Source organism: Arachis hypogaea, chromosome 19 (assembly GCF_003086295.3).
Source record: "Arachis hypogaea cultivar Tifrunner chromosome 19, arahy.Tifrunner.gnm2.J5K5, whole genome shotgun sequence".
Classification (NCBI taxonomy): Eukaryota; Viridiplantae; Streptophyta; class Magnoliopsida; order Fabales; family Fabaceae; genus Arachis; species Arachis hypogaea.
In genome coordinates this window covers 5,500,065-5,517,187 of record NC_092054.1, presented here as the reverse complement: position 1 = coordinate 5,517,187, position 17,123 = coordinate 5,500,065, and the positions used below count along the sequence as shown (strand labels likewise).

General features: G+C 36.0%; 2 protein-coding genes across 2 annotated transcripts; one reads left to right on the top strand and one right to left on the bottom strand.

The window, feature by feature from the left end:
* Positions 1 to 174: 174 nt before the first annotated feature.
* On the bottom strand, positions 175 to 4,610 carry LOC112779557 (protein CHUP1, chloroplastic). Its single transcript, XM_025823857.3, has 4 exons — positions 3,998 to 4,610; positions 3,701 to 3,792; positions 1,545 to 2,333; positions 175 to 1,236 (listed from the first exon to the last, which is right to left on the bottom strand). The coding sequence occupies exons 1-4, from the start codon at positions 4,182 to 4,184 to the stop codon at positions 400 to 402; spliced, it is 1,905 nt and encodes a 634-aa protein (XP_025679642.1). The 5' UTR covers positions 4,185 to 4,610; the 3' UTR covers positions 175 to 399.
* A 9,467-nt stretch (positions 4,611 to 14,077) lies between these two features.
* Positions 14,078 to 16,474, top strand: LOC112779219 (F-box/FBD/LRR-repeat protein At4g26340). Its single transcript, XM_025823469.3, has 4 exons — positions 14,078 to 14,354; positions 14,539 to 15,512; positions 15,639 to 15,788; positions 15,877 to 16,474. The coding sequence occupies exons 2-4, from the start codon at positions 14,550 to 14,552 to the stop codon at positions 16,159 to 16,161; spliced, it is 1,398 nt and encodes a 465-aa protein (XP_025679254.1). The 5' UTR covers positions 14,078 to 14,354; positions 14,539 to 14,549; the 3' UTR covers positions 16,162 to 16,474.
* The last annotated feature ends 649 nt before the right edge of the window (positions 16,475 to 17,123 follow it).

Sequence of the window (17,123 nt, the reverse complement as noted above, 5' to 3'; positions counted from 1 at the left end):
CGTATTTTAATTAATTTAACATTTAGGAAAATTCTTAGAAAGAAGCATACTAATCCCAACTACTGGTTTACCCTTCTCAGTCCAAAACCTTTTCAACATTACTTTGCAATATAACAAATAGTTAGAAAGCAATAATTGGAAGGAATAACAATAGAGGTATGATCAGTACAAGTATAATTAAAATGATGTGATATATACTCTTAAAGTCTTAACTAAAAAACTGTTCATGAATGAATGCATACTAATCAATTTGAAATAATGCATCCTTATCTAATAAATGGTTACTATATGTTTTGAAATTAAATACTTAATAATATGCTAAATCAGGATTACTGTCTAACCTGAAATAATATTTACAAAAGAAAAAAAAACCAAAAATCTTTGGATTATAAGTTTTGCTTAAAATGAACTATATGTTGCCGATCTTCTATGTACAATGAGCCTTTTTGGATCGGCATTGGCAATGGCATTTGCGTTTGCATTTCCAGGAGAATCTTTCAAAGCTCCAGCATATTTAACCAAATTGTTAGATTTCTCATTAACCGATGAAGATTCTTGTAAAGATTCATTATCTTCCTCTTTGGAATCTCGACTCCTCCTATCTCCTTCCTCCTTCAAACTCGTCGTCCTTTCTAAGTCCAACGAATTTCTACCCGGAGTTGCATACTCACTTCTCATTCCGTCGGCTCCAGCCAAGCCGTAGTTCGGAGAAATAGTGCCACCATCTAGAGATTTAAATGATTTTTCTCTTGACGTGGCTCGGCTGAGCCGGCGTCGATCTATATCTTTTTCTTTATCTTTCTCTTTATCTTTACCGCGAATAAGCTTCATTAGCTTTCGATAGATCTTTGACTTGCTTACCGGCGGGTTTTCCAGACGAGGCGATAACTCGTCAAGCTCGCCGGAGTCCGTCATATAAGAAGCCTGGGAAGAAGATTCGGAATCAGCACAAGAAAGGTTCCCTGGTCCATCAATGCTGTTTGCATACTCAAGTATAAGCTGCTTGGCTTTCTTCTCCGACGTAGGACTTAAGCTTTTGCTTAAGTCACGCGCCACCGTTTTTCCCGCCGGCGGTTGGTAGTGCCTTAGTTCATGCCTTAAGCATGCATTTATCCATCTCAAGTAAACTAGTTCCTCCACATCTGAACATCTATCATGTTGTAACTGCTCTATTTCCTTCAACAAGCTCTCGTTCTTCTCTCGAAGGAGCTCGTTTTCGTTTCTATGGACATCTGCCTGTTCATGTGAAAGTAGTCACGTACTTTTTCAGAACAAGGGTTATGCTATGTGTACACAAAAACCAGTACACAAAAATCACACATTATTTATACACAAATACATTGGTAGCTGATTTTAATGGTTGATTTTGGTGTACAAATAATATTTTTCATTAAATAATCTAACAATTTTCATCTACAAATTTTTTCAATGATGTTAAGTACACATAAAAAATTCAGTCAGTTACATCATAAAAAATATTTACAATCTAAAATGCATTGAAAATAAGTTAAATAAGACATGAATGAATAAGAATATGTATTTACCTCAGGGTCTTCTAGAACAGCTTGTGCAAGCATCTGAGTAGATTCCAATCTGGAAGCTAATTCAGAATTTTCCATTTCTAATCTCATATTAGCTTCCCTCAACACTTGAGTCTCAGATTCAAGTTCCTTTAGCCTTCCAATTTTGGCTTGAATCTCTCGATTCAACTTGGATTCTTGATCTTGCAACTTGGAAACTTTCTGCTTAAGGTTCATGATCTGCTCCTTATTCTGTTCAGCTTCATACCTTAATTTCTTCTTCAACATCTTCACCTTCGCCTTCGACGTCTCAAGCTCGCCGAGAGCTTTCGCATGATCCGCCAGCTGAGCCTCCAGTCTCCGATTCTCCGACTGCAACGTCTCGAGCTTCAAATTAAACATCTGAGTCTCCATGTTACTTATCTTCAACCTGTTCTGGAGCTCCATAACCGCCGTTTCTTGCTCTCTGATACCGCAATACTCGTGCAATTGAAGTTCTAGGGTTCTTTCTCGTTCTTGAAGGACTCGGATGACGTTGCTCAGTTGCTTGATCTCTTGTTCGTGATAATCGTCCCTCTCGGAACAGCTTCCATGCGCTGTTGATGGAGACGCAATTTCTGATGATCTTGCTGGAACTTCCACATCTTTCTTGAAAGAGATTCTTCCAGCAGTGATGATGGATCCGAATTCTGCAGATTCAGGTAACATAGACTCGTCTTTCTCTTTCTCTTTGTCTCCATTGTGTTTAGATCTTGGAGAGTGACCTCCAGCTAGGGAATTGGTACTGATCACCGTGGATATGCAAATTTCTTCCTGTTATAAGAAAAAGTTTGATAAGATCATGTACATTAGCCTCTAATTATAATATTGGTAATAGATACGTCGAACACAATGGCTCATTTAAAATATTTTAGGTGAAAAATATAGTTATAGTAGTTCAGTATGTAAATAAGAGTAAATTGTCAAATTAGTTTTTAAAACATTATTCATTTTTAAAATTAGTTTTTCAAAATTTTTTTAATTAAATTTTTCTTTTAAAAATTTTAAATTAATAACGTTAGTTTTTCTATTATTTTTTGGTTGAAGGTGTTAAAATTTGTTAATGTGACATGTTAAATGATATTACAATACACATAAGAGTTTTAATTGACTATTAGCATGATAAGTTTATAAAATTATATCAAATTAAAACCTAATTGAGTAGAGAATTTGAGGCATTAGAATCCTTCAATTTGGGGTTGATTTGATTTAATTTCATAAACTTATCATGTTAGCCGGTCATTAAAATTACTAGGTGTGTGTTGTGGTGTCATCTAACATGTCACATTGACAAATTTTGATGCGATAGAAGGACTAAAATAACTAATTTAAAATCTTTAAAAGATGAATTTGATTAAAAAAATCTTTCGAGAACTAATTTAAAGAATGAATGATTTTTTAAAGACTAATTTGATCATTTTCTCATATAAATAAGTTATAGAGTAAAAATGATAAATAAATTTTTGAGATTTATATTTTGGATATATTAGTCTCACAAAAAAATTAGTAATAAACTTTTCTATACTAATAAAAGTAGATAATTTAGTTTAAATTAATATTTTTTATCCTAATTATAAAGACTAATTTAAAGATAACATATCCACATTTGATATCCCAAAAAATTTATTAGTATTTGTTTTAATTTTTAAAAACCTATCTGAAATATAAATTTTAAAAAATTTATTTGTCACTTTATTTTGAATTATAAATTGATTCGCTCGAATTTATGAAATTATGTTATCGGTATATCAGATACTTCTGACATCGGTTGTTCTATTAAATTCCTGCTAATTTGCTAAATCGTGTTTTGTTAGTTGTTAACCCTAAGAAAACCATTGGCACTTTGGTGGCAGTAGAATCATGGCACTCTTGACTGTGTAATGAATCTTTTGAAGGACTAAATAAACAGGGTACTAATTTTTTAAGGATTAATTTTGATGTCTTTTTCATAAAAAACATTCTTAGTAATAATGTTTACCAACTTTCAAGCATTTGTAATTTTATATATATTATTAGAGTTCTAAGTTCCAATTAAGTGATTGGAAATTGATACTTTATGGCATCAACATTCAAAATGACAAAGCCTAAACACACAACAACTAGAAATACCAGGTAAGTATTCTCTTTTTCAAGTAACTTACAGAATCTAAAGTATTAGTTCCTTCCGAATGAATATTGCAAGAATTGGATGATGACTTTATACGTCTTCCTAAATTAGCTTGACTCCCACGACCTGAAATTTCGCATTATAGATAAAAAATATTAGTTAAACTAAATTCATCTAAAAAATCACCACTCATAATTTCTTTAAGAAAGGCTAATGTTTTATCTCTTTTTAAGTGATCAATGATCAATATATCATTTTCAAATCTTAAGAAATAATTTTAGATGGAATCGGAACAGAGATATAGTACAAAAAGAGAATGAGGGAAACGAACGTGAATGTAGGCACTTAGGGATAGAAGAGGGAAACTTGATTCTTTTGGTTCTGAAGTGAGAATAGAGAAATCCACCAAATGTAAGTGCCAAAGCCAAACCACATTTCAGCATCAAAGGTTTCATACCCTTCTCATCTCCAATCATATTACTAAAAGTCCTTCTCATTGTCCTGTTCTCCATGATCATCACCTATTCACCTATGTTCTTGTCTTCATTATTATTATACTTCTTCTCATGATTCCAATGGAAAAAGAATAACCAAAACCAAATGCTCTTTTATACCTAAGAAACACAACAAAGAACAAAGAACATCATAAGAAGATTTAAGCAAAATATTGAACTTAGTAAATTACTTGCAACATGTCAATTATAGTATTGTCATATTATTTTGGTAAAATTATGATTGTTTAGCAAATTTTATAAAGTTAAATGTTTCACAAGATATATGAAAATAAGCAAAACCCTTATTACAAATCATGCAGATAAAACATAAGGAAGGAAGATATGAATGCCAAAGAGCCAACTCAGATTATCATTAAGATTAAAATTGCATTAGCAAAATCAACAACATATGAAGCAGAGCAAGTTCTGTGTTTCAGGATATTACAGCAAAAAGAAATGGAACTTTACATTTATATATAGGAACATGAAATGCACGAGCTGAACTTTGATGTTTGAAGCCGTCTTGGTAACAGTTTCGATTTGAAATTCACATGAAAACCAAAAATTTTTGCCACTGATTTTTTATTTTACAGAAATAACGATATATATATTTTTTTTGGGGGGGAAGTTAATCATGAGAAAACAATAAAGAATGAATATTCTGGTTCTAGATAAGTTATGTAATTAAACATCACCAATCAAATAGTAAGAGTGATCAATATGAGAAAATGCAAGTAATTTGGGAAAAAATAGGATAACCGCTATTTTTGTGTCACATAGTGTTATTAGTTGTTTCAATTTTAGAGATATACATATAAGTTGTGGTATCAATTACCAAATCAAATATGGTAAATGGAGGCACCTAATTAATTCTGCGCACTTTCCCTCCATTAATTGCTTGCTTATTTGATTTGATCACTTTCCTAAAGAATTTATGAACATGATAAGGGCACGTTAGCTGTGTGATATACACTTGTTTTAGTTTCATTTGGAGAAGCTCTTTCTTTCGTGGTTTTTTAAAATTTTCAGCTAAGAATACAAAACTTGTATCTTCAATATCAACACTATATATTAATTAAAAAATGATAATAATTTAAAATTTTAATTTATTCTCTTAGTTATTTTTGTAATATATATATATATATATTAAAGCAAAAGAGCTCAACACACTAATGTGGAGCAAAAAGCAACAAACAACATAAACAAGCAGGCAAATCCAAAAAGTACCATAACCAAAGAAAAGAAATCCGCATGTCATCTCCAATATAGCCATCAACAACATTAGAAATGTACACCTCTCCACTCGTCGCAGCTAAGCATGGTCATGTTGATGATATCTTCTACGCCTTTGCTTTTATTTTGAAATATCCTCCTATTCCTCTCCATCCAAATGTGCCAAATGATCGCACAGAAGCACCTCAAACGCTGCTTTCGATCCTCTTTTCTACGCGGTTCATCTGTCCAACTTAGGAAGTGGTCCTTCACTAACCCCGAAAAAGACCAGTGCTCGCCAAACACAGATATCCAAGCACTCCACACCTGCCAAGCAAATTCATAGCCAAGAAACAAGTGATGTACTTGCTCAACATCCTTATTACATAAAATACAACTCTTATCAACCTGCCTAATAATCCCGAACCGACTTAGCCGTTCCTTGATATTCACCCTGCCTACCAGGACAAACCAAGCAAACAGCTCCACCCTTTGTGGAACCAACCCTTTCCAGATGGTCTTCGTAAAGCTGTAACTGGTAACATCCTCTGATAGCATTCCTTCTTGTAGCACTTGCATAAAGGAGTTAGTCGAAAAGATACCAAGTCTATCATATTTCCACACAACTATATCCTCTCTATTATTCGCTAGCCTCACAGGTCTCAAGGCCTCATGTAGCTGACTCAGAAGGTCTAACTCCCATTGAAACAGCTCTCGCCTCCATTGGAAGTTTCAAACCCACTCTAACCCATCCCAAAACCCACAATCTCCAATAACCGAACCACCTTGGTTGGAAACAGAGAAGAGCCTGGAGAACTGATCTTTCAAGGATCCACAATGTAACCAAACATCCTCCCAAAACTGAGTCCGTCGTTCATCACCAATCTCCATAGCCAGGCCTGTAATTATCTTATCCCTTAGATGTTGCTCCTTAATCTGTATATGGCAAATATCCTTCCATGGGCCTCCTCTAGTGGGCAACACTTGAGTGAATAGTAGCTCATTTGGCCTCAGATTATTACAGAAACAGATCACCTTCTTCTACAATGGGCACTCTTTCTTAGCAAAGCGCCACCACCACTTAAACAACAGTGCAGTGTCACGAATCATAGCATCTCTAACTCCTAATCCACCTAACTTCTTAGGGCCTGCACCAACTCCCATCTCACCAACGCCAAACCATTCCTCCCATCCTCCTTACTCCATAGAAATCTTCTCTGTAATGAAATCAACTTCTCAACAACTGCTTTCGGCATCTTATATAAACTCAAATAATACACTAGTAAGCTATTCAAGACTGATTTGATAAGCCCAACTTCCCCGCTTTTTTTAGCACCTTAGCATTTCAAAGGCTTAGTTTGTCTTCCACCTTATCGATTATAGGCTTCCAGGTCTTAACCAGCCTTGGATTATCTCCTAAAGGGACTCCAAGGTACTTAACAGGGAGGGTATCTTCCTTACAACCCCACAATCTATACATACGTTGTACCCGCTGCTCTTCACAATTGATTAAAATCAGACTGGACTTTTCGAAATTAATATTGAGCCATGACATTAACTCAAACCATCGCAGCAACCGCTTGTAATTCTTCATAGTCTCGTCTTCTGGTGGGTAAAACATAATAGTGTCATCAGCAAACTGAATGTGTGATAGCTCCACACAGTCTCGACCAACCACCAAAGGAGAAATACGTCCGATCCTGACTGCCTCACCAACCATTCTATGCAGAACATCCACAACTAGCACAAACAAGAAAGGAGAAAGCTGGTCACCTTGTCTCAAGCCCCTTTCCATTTTAAACGGTTTAGATGGCGAACCATTAATCAAGACTGACATAGAAGCTGTGGTCACACCACCTACGCCCAAATCCCATCTTTTGTGGCACAATATCCACAAAACTCCACTTTACTCTATCATATGTTTTTTGAAAATCTAACTTGATTATGGTTGCCTCCTTATTTCTCCTTTTAAGCTAGTGCACTGTTTCACACGTTATGAGAGCCCCATCATGAAATTTTCTACCCTTCATAAACGCACTCTGAGTCTCCCCTACTAATCCTGGCATCACTGCTCTCATCCACCTAACTAGCACCTTTGAAATAACCTTGTACACACATCCAACCATACTAATAGGTCTGAGGTCTTTAATCTCCTTCGCACCAATGAACTTAGGGGCCAGCGCCACCCACGTAATATTGGAATCTGCCGGTAACCTGGATGTCTGAAAGAATCCCATCACAACTACCGTAAATTTCGCCCCAATCTCATCCCAGCACCTTTTAATAAAATTCATGTTGTACCCATCACAGCCTGGCACCTTCGATGACTCACAATCCCGCACTGCCTCTCTAATTTCCTCAGCCGATGGCATCGCCTCCAAGGTCACAAATTCTTCCTCATCTATCTTTTCCACCAAACCATCTCTGAACCCCAACAAAGGAGAACTCCCCTGATGATACAGATCTTTATAAAACTATCTAATAGCTAATTTTATTCTAGCTTGGTTTCTTATCAGTCTGCCATTAACTATCAGAGCATCAATCCGATTATTCCTTCTTCTTGCCGACGCTATATTGTGAAAGTATCTTGTGTTTCTGTCTATTTCCTTTGCTTGACGAGACCGAGACATTTGCTTCTAGTGAATTTTTTTCCTTGCATACTACCTTTCACAACAAGTAACTAACGTCTTCCTTCTAGCCTCCATAGTTCCATCATACACTCCATTACTTACCATGTCATCTACCTTTTTTATCTCTTCCTCAAACTTCAAGATCTTCTTGTCCATCTCACCAAAGTTGTCCTTATGCCATCTTCCCAAAGGTCCCATCAACGCCTTCAATTTTTCTGTAAACTGCAACTCCCCTAACCCTCTCCATTCCTCCTTAACCATTCTAAGAAAACCTTCATGTGTAAACCACGAATCAAGGCTCCGAAAAGGCCTAGGATCTTCCCTCATCCTCTTATCTTCCACAATAATAGGGCAGTGATCTGACAAGCCCCTTGGTCTGCCTCTTAACCGAGTCTCAGGGAACTCTTCTAGCCATTCTACACTAACCATAGTTCTATCAATTCGACTGCATGAACGGCCTTGAAACCACGTAAACTTGCGATCTATAAGTGGCAGATCCACTAAGTGCATATCTTGCATCCAAATCTTGAATTCTTCTGTAGACAGAGGTAAATTAACAATGCCTTTCCGTTCCTCCACATTCACTATCTCATTAAAGTCTCCCATGAAACAGCAAGGGACCTGACACAACCCAGCAATGTAACTCAACTCCTCCCACACATAACTCTTCTCCTCTCTCCTATGCGCACCATAGACCAAGAAAAAAATACAGTGGAAGCTATTCTTTAGTAAGACACCTTCAATGCATAACCATCTTTTCCCTTTATAGCAATTATTTATTTTAAAAAATATATCATCCCATATCATCAAAAGACCATCAGATGCACCATCCGACCCTACATATTCCCACCCTGCCCCAATATTTCCCCAAATCCTTTCAACATCAAATCTAGTCACAACCCGTCTTTTAGTCTCAATCAAACCTACCATGCTCAAGTTATGTTTATTTTTTAAATCCTTTACCATTCTCATCTTTCCATCACCCCATAACCCCCTAACATTTCAAGAACTAAAAGTCATTTAGAACTATATTTATACACCCGTTTTTTAGTTTTGGGTCTGCACCACCTCATCTTCGCCTTTTGTTTTGCCACTTTCCTCTTTTGTGCTATTTCTTCGTTCTGCACCTGAAGAATTGCCATTATGTCATCTTCCTCATTGTACAACACAGCACCTGATTCCCTCGCCAGCTCCCAGGTCAATTTGTTTTCCAACATATGCTCCTCTAAGCACTGAGAGTCACTATCCCCGTTATCTTTATCACATTCCCCTTGCCCAGGTCTAGCACCTCCACAACCTTCCCCAGCCCATCCAACAACCCCACTACCTCCGCTTTGGTCTAGAATATTCCCCTGACCAGCCCCCAGCTCAGCATGGTTCCTGTCTTGATCCTCGCAAGCTGCGGCCGCATCATTCTCCGGAGACAGAGCTGCGATTGACTCGCCCTCCACCACAGCATCGTGACCAACTCCAACCGCCCTTACTCCAACCACCATCCATTTCGCGCCGCCAGGTGCTTTATCTTCCACGACCCGACCTGGTGAGACTGCTGTTCCACCGGTCAGACCAGCTCCATTGGTTTCCCCATCACCAGCTTCTCCAACAGATCAAGTGAGGCCATCCCCACCACGGACTAGGCACCTTTCCCGATCTGCTGACCGCCGACTTCCACTGTTTCCGTCTCCGACGCAGGGGTCATCGTCCCCTTCAAACGAGGTCACGCAACCCAGGTCCCATTGCTGCGCAGGAGGAAGAAGATGCTTTGGGCTCCCCTCCCCAACCGGGTCGTGCCCAACAGCCGAAGGGGTAAGGCCCAACCAGCTGGATCCATCTTTCCCTTCAAAGCTATTTTTTTTCCTGGCCCAGCCCTTATAACAACCTTCTTATTCTTTTTGTTATTTTGTTTTTCATTTTTTGTAACCCTTTTCAACCCATTGCACAAAGAACCAAAATAACATGTAACTGTCCTATCCGAGTCTGTCTTATAATTAGCACCGTTTCCAACTCCAAAATCAGAAATCCCTTGATTGATGTCATTAACGGCTTGATACGTTACTAGATTTCCGCGATTGTGATTGGCACTGCATTTAAACCATTCATTCTAAATATTATCCAAAATTACTAATCTGTCCTTGTCTTCTTCCTCTCCCCGTTGCACCACCATCATCAACCCTTCATCATGGTCGTCCTCCTTTGATGGGTTCGGCTGCCTTCTCTGCTATGCATCCTTTGTTGTACTGGATTTTGTTATATCATGGTTCAAAATTTCACAGTTGGTGATTTCATTATCAAAGAAAATCCCCTTGCACTACATGTTTCATGCTTTATGACCAACATCCTTCACCAAAACGTCATAACTCCTGGAACCAACAGTGATACGAATCCTTTCCTGAATCACTTTCATGACACACGTATCAATCTGCACGACTGCACACGACCTACCGTCAACGTGCTACACAATTTCGTCTCCTTTGCACACCCAACAACCGCTCCCCACTGACTACCTATCATTTTGAAGGTGTCGACAGACCAACTAGACAACGGAACACCGAAACATTCGAGCCATACCCTACGGGTTTCACTACGCTCCGACTCTTTCCACTTCCATACCCTGTGAAAAGCTTGTAAGAGACAGTTCAAATTAAAGGTGTACGTCTCGTCCGTATGCACAACACTGTCAAAGGTTAGAAGAAGTGCTTTGCAAACTCCCATTTTCCGAATATAGACGACAGGCAGAGAAATTACTACCATTTCCCTCAACGAGGTGAAATCAATAGGTTTCGTCATCACCCCTACAAGACTTTTCTCTATAACCATTCCAAATTTTCTAGCGCCACTACCGCTTCCACTTTCTTTGTCTCGCCATTCCCAAGCATGTTCTTCACGGTTTTTTTTTTTTTTTTTTTTTTTGGACTTGGCCACGGCCAGAAGACTGACCCGGCTCACACCCGCTTCCCCAACCCGCCCAAGCCTGGATCCCTACCCCTAAACCCGAATTCGCTCTTCTCTCCACCCTCTCTGCCCGATTCTATCATGTTGGACCTGCTTCTTCTTCGCGTCTCGCCGTCGACAACGGAACCGTCTTGCATGTTGCTGATCCTGTGATGCTTCCTTCTTGGCTTCGTTGGATTCTTCCTTCAAATGGTGGTCTTTTGCTCATGGTTTCTCCGCTGCCGCCCCTGTGCCGATCGAGGTTCTGCCCAGACAAAAATCTGGGTTCAATCCTACCATCGAACTTCGTCGTTGTGCCGCTAGTATCCATGGTGGAGCCAGTCGTTGGCCTTAGCGAAGACGTAAGTTGAAGCTGCCGATCCCCCTGTGAAGCATGCCTAACCCAAAAAATTCTTCACGGTTTTAAATTAGTAAAAATACATAAGCACATAAAGATATATTGGTGTATACAGACAAAAAAAAACACGTCTATTGATTTTGAATAATATGGATCAACCCATTAACTTATGGATTTAGGCTCAATGACTGTTGCAATGCAAATTTGTTCAAAATTCACGTTACGCTGATAAAAACAAAAACAAAAAATTCACGTTACTCGGTTTGTCGGAGGCCATGATATGCGGTTGGTTGGAAGGTTAGGATTGAAAAGACAAAAAATTTGCAAAATTCACAAGTTTAAATTGAATAGAAAAATCTTGTTAAATGTACTTCACCCAAACCAACTTAGGTTGGTTGAATTCGAATCTTTCCTATTCTGTATGTAATAATTCATTATTTACTTAACCCAGCCACAAACAGCGTGAAAAAAAAAAAAAAAAACTACTAAACCCAGCCACCGATACTCTTAGACACTAGTAATTTTTTTTTTCGGTTATCTTGACATTTTTTTTGTTCAAAAACTACTATTAAGTATTAACAAAAAGGTAATACAAATATCATTTTTTTGGAAACAAATTATTTATAAGAAAAATAAACTATATGCAATTGAAAGAAAACGAATCCCAATTGTTGTAAAATTATGTTGAAAGTTGAAAAACAGATGTAAAAATTTATACGAGAAAAAATTATATTAATAATATTCTCATAATATAATATTTGATAATTTATAATACAATCTTCTTATATTATTATGATATTCATTTTATTGCAAAAAAATTAATCTACTAGTAAAGTTATGTAGCTAATAATTTATTATTCTATGTTTATAGTCTGAATAGAACTTTAGCTCTTTATTTATAAATAAAAAATTAAATCAAACAATAATAAACTATTAATGACCTAACTTGCTTACTGTTTAGTAGAAACATATTTTAAAATCTGACTAATACTTGCTTAACGACAAAGTCTACATTCACTAATTGTTTCACAAAAAACACACACAGACATATATATATCTATAATCTATAATAATTTATAAAGGATAGGGAAGTTTGTTGTCCAATTTCTACTTCTTTATCTTAACCCTAATAATAAAGAGTAACTGATATATCTTTTTATTTTGAAAAAGGTCAAAAAGTAAATTATTAATTAACTTTTTTTTTATTTATATTGCGATTATTTTTTCATTCTACACATAACTTCCAATCACTTCGTCTTCTTTTTTATTCCATTATCTTCTTTCAGCTATTTGTCTACTTTTATTAATTTTTTTTATCTCTTTGCATCTTTTTCTATTTATTAAATTAATTATCTATTATTTTTATTTTTTTCTCTAAAAAATTGCAAGAAAAAAATGATTCATAATTAATCATGCCAAAAATTTCTCCATTTTTATGATAACTATTAGAAAAGTGGTTATAACTTTTTTAACAATTTATGGTAGCATGAAAGATGTTTATTTATACTGAATTAATGTACAGTCAAAGAAAAATTGAGAGTAAATGGAGTATATATTTTTTTGCATTTATATGGCTTACATAAAAAAAATTAAGAATGAAGCGATTTAAAAAAAAAAGGGTATACTTTAGAAGGGATGAAGAGGAAAAAAAATAGTTTTAACTTATATGGTTTAGTACTCACTACGTACTCTGTGATATACTGTAATGTACTCTGACTTGTAGTTTCAACTTTTAACAAATATAAATAGAGAATTTATTATATACATACATGCATTTTTTTTTAAAATGATATTATAAAATAATAAATTAAATTTTTTATTTATAATATTATTTAATTGATATATATCTAACTTTTTCTTACTCGTTCTTTTTACTATTTCAACTCTTAGAATTTATAATTATTTTTACTTTTTTTATTCTTCGGTAATTACTTATTGACTATCCTGATATTTATACTTATCTTCATATAATATTTTATGTACATGTTAATTGACATAAGATTTTTAAATTTTTTTTAGTTATTTTTAAAGTATTATTTATTTTTAAGTGTAACTAAAATTAATAATTTAATATAAAATTAATAATTTAATATAAAGTATTATTCATTTACATAAGATTTTTACGGTGTTGTATATATAGAATTTTCTTTCTCGTAAACCGTGGTAAGTTACCAAAGTTTATGTTCATTATGTACTCTTTATAAACCGTACCTATCACGGTTGATGTGTATTTTACTAAAACCTAGTAGATTACTGCATTATATAAAACAGTAACAGAACATGAAGGTAAACGATTCTCAATTGTTGTGTTTGTGTAAACATTTTTTTCATCCATTTCATTTAGATAATTTACCCTACAAATTCTATATCATATATCATTTACTTCATTTAAATATATATTTTTAAATTTTTAATAATAATAATTCTAAAATATAAAAATTTAAAAAATAAATTTACATAATCAAAATAAAAAAGATAATTTATAATATGAAATTTAAGACCATTAATATTTTTACATTTTTATTTTTTTAGTATTGTAATTTTTTTCATAAAAATAGAAGAAGAAGTTGTTAAGCGGCCGAAGAAAAAGGAGAGAGAAAGGTGCTACTAGAGTACTAGGTGGGTTCAAAGTGAAAGTAAACTCGGAGGAAAAGAATAGGTACACAAAGAGGCACATTGGTATAAGTGGCACCGCTGTGAAGAGAAAAGCATGCACGACACGTGGTGAAAATTACACAACTGTATTTGTGCTCCTTCTCCTCAGTTTCTCACACAGACACACACAAGTACCAGTACAGGAAGAGGCATATTGGTATGAGTAGCACCGCTGTGAGGAGAAAAGCATGCACGACACGTGGTGAAAATCATACAACGGTCCAATTTGTGCTCCTTCTCCTCAGTCTCTCACACAGACACACACATACAAGTAGCCAGTCCCCTAACCACCTCCGCTACCGTCCTTCTCCACACCCAAGCAACCACCACGCCACCGCCCAAGATTTCACAATAAACGGTCTAACTCTAACAGACCCACTCACAACTCAGAAGTTATCATCAACTCTGGTATGTCTAAGCACTCATTTTTGTTTGACGATGATTGACTAGCATTCATTCATTTGAGAATGTACAGTTATTTAACTGAGTTGTGTTACTCTCATGCTATGCATGTAAAAGGTTTTTAATAAAAAACAAATCCAGCAGAATCAATTCATTCATTCGTTCGTTCGTTTTCATTTTGATTTTTCAGTAGTGTCTACAATGGGAAAACGGAAGCCAAAGAAATCAGGAAAGGAATCAACAAGAACAACAACAACCCAAAAAATAGACCTAATCAGTAACTTACCGGATTTCTTGCTTTTCCATATTCTCTCGTTCCTCCCAACAAGATGTGCCATGGCCACCAGCGTCCTGGCTCGCCGGTGGCGCCACCTCTGGAAGGATCTTCTAGTCTTGGATTTAGACAATAGCGAAGAGAGTCCTTATTATCTGTCCGGAGGGAGAGATCGATTTATTGCTTTCGTCGACTCTGTTTTCGCTCAGCGCACGGCTTCCCACGTCGAGAAGCTTCGCCTCACCTGTGAAATACCTATAGATAAAAGGAAAAGCTCCAAAACATGGTTTCGTAGTGTTGTTGGTCCCCACCTCAAAGAGCTGTATCTCGATTTATCTCTCCATCACAACAAAGGATATGGAAGAGTCAAATTGCCGGTAAAGGTATTAACCAGTACATCACTCGAGTCCCTTGTTTTGAGAGGTCGTATGTATTTGGCTGTTTACGAAGGATTTGGATGGGTTCGATTGCCATCTCTCAAGAACCTAGAGTTGGATCTAGACTGTGTGGACCCGAACTATGTTATATGCAGTTGCCGGGCTCTTGAAAATCTCAAGCTCACTTTACGTGAAGCATTCCCAACTAAGTCATGGGAAACTGCTGAACTCCACATGCCTCGTACGTTGAAGCGTTTAACCCTAATACAGGCTGACACTGAAGAAGATCTTAATGATATTCAGGAACTTGCGATAAACACCCCGTTACTCGAATACCTGAGTATCACATTATGGGCAAGATGCTTACAGGTTTCAATTAGCGATGATTATCCCAACATGGTGGAAGCTCATCTTGATATTGATCAAGACCAAGAGCAGGTTGGTTGGGTGCTTGAGCTTTTCAAGGCACTCCGCCAAACCAAACTGTTGGACTTGAAACTTTCCACTATGGAGGTAATATTCTTATCGAAATTACATTGTCCATTCAACGGCTTACTCCATGTCACTTATTCCAATTTTTGGTGAAGTTTAATTGTAGTTATGTGTTGTGTTTATTATATTCTTGTCTTCTACACACAGTGCTTGCTTCGTGCTTCCCCTTTTGAGTTGCCGGAATTTTCCCGTTTAGTTAATCTAGAGCTTGAAATTCCATATTTCGACTCTGGATTTATGATAGAATTGCTTCATAACTGCAATATGCTTCAAGTTCTCACTCTTCATAACCGGGAGGTATGATCTCTTTTCTAGTTTAGCTGTGTGTCTATTTCCATTCATTACTTGCTTTCATATTTTGAAAAGTTTTGTTTATTGTTGCCAGAAAGTTTCCACATTGGAACTTGAGGAACCTAATTATTGGAAACTGCCAATGAAGGATCCTGATTGTGTTATATCACATCTCAAGATTTTTGAATTTAAAGGATATCAAGACTCTGCAGATGAACATGCATTTGCTGCATATCTTTTAGAGAGAGGACCTATTTTGGAGACAATGAAAATCCATGCTGAACCTAGTCTTGGCCGAAAGTATAAAAAGCGCATCCACAAGGAATTATCTAGGGTACCAAGGAGCTCCAAAACATGCCAATTAAAAGTTATAACCTGAAGAGCCAACAGTTACATATGATACAATCTCTCACCATCTCTATTCTCTCTTCTTGATTTGCCTTAGATTCATGCGTCAATGTCACTTGTGTTGTTCAAATATTTGTTGAAGCTTTGGTTACTTTTTACATGGATTAATTTGTCTGATCGGATTATTTGAATGACTTTTCAAATCATTGCTGGGGTTTGGTTTGGTAGTTCTGGAATTTGCTTGTGCCTTCTCCCTCAATGTCGGTAGAATATCTTTGACTTCTTTGATGTCTGTTTCCCTAAACATATTAGAATATGCATAATTTTCACAATGTTTTTTACTCTTTTGGTGGTTGTTTCACAAAACATACAGGCTGTTTTTTATCAATATATCTATACCAATATATAATGGGATACGTAAGTATGGTATTCAATTCTTTCTTCATATTTTACCACTGTTTTCTTTTTATTAAAAACTGGCTTTATCCCACAACAGAATTTAAAAACTAATTTTAATAAAAAAAACTGCTAGTAGTCTATTACGTACTTAATTCTTTTTATTTTATTTTTTCAAAAACTGGCTTTACCCCACAACAGATTTAAAACTGATTCACTTTCAACGCACGAGAGTTTCAACGCACCAGAGTTTAAAGCTGAAACACTTTCAATATGCGTACTCAATTTAAATACCGATTCACTTTCAAAAAATTTTCTGCCTTCAATCGTACTTTACCCAAAAGAGTTAAATATATGTTTTACTTTCAATCGTGCTCTTCCAATCGTTTTTCTTCTTTGCGTCTTGCTACCTATAATTGGAATTTAACGAATCAGCAATCACGTTATATCAACTAATATAATTCCTATTCCAAATCCATTGCCAAGTACAGGATTAACTACAATTAGACAAATAGTCAGAGCCACCCATCATCGTCGTCATCATTTTGTTTCAGGTAACATAAAACTTAATATGTATTATGATAATTTAATTTTTTT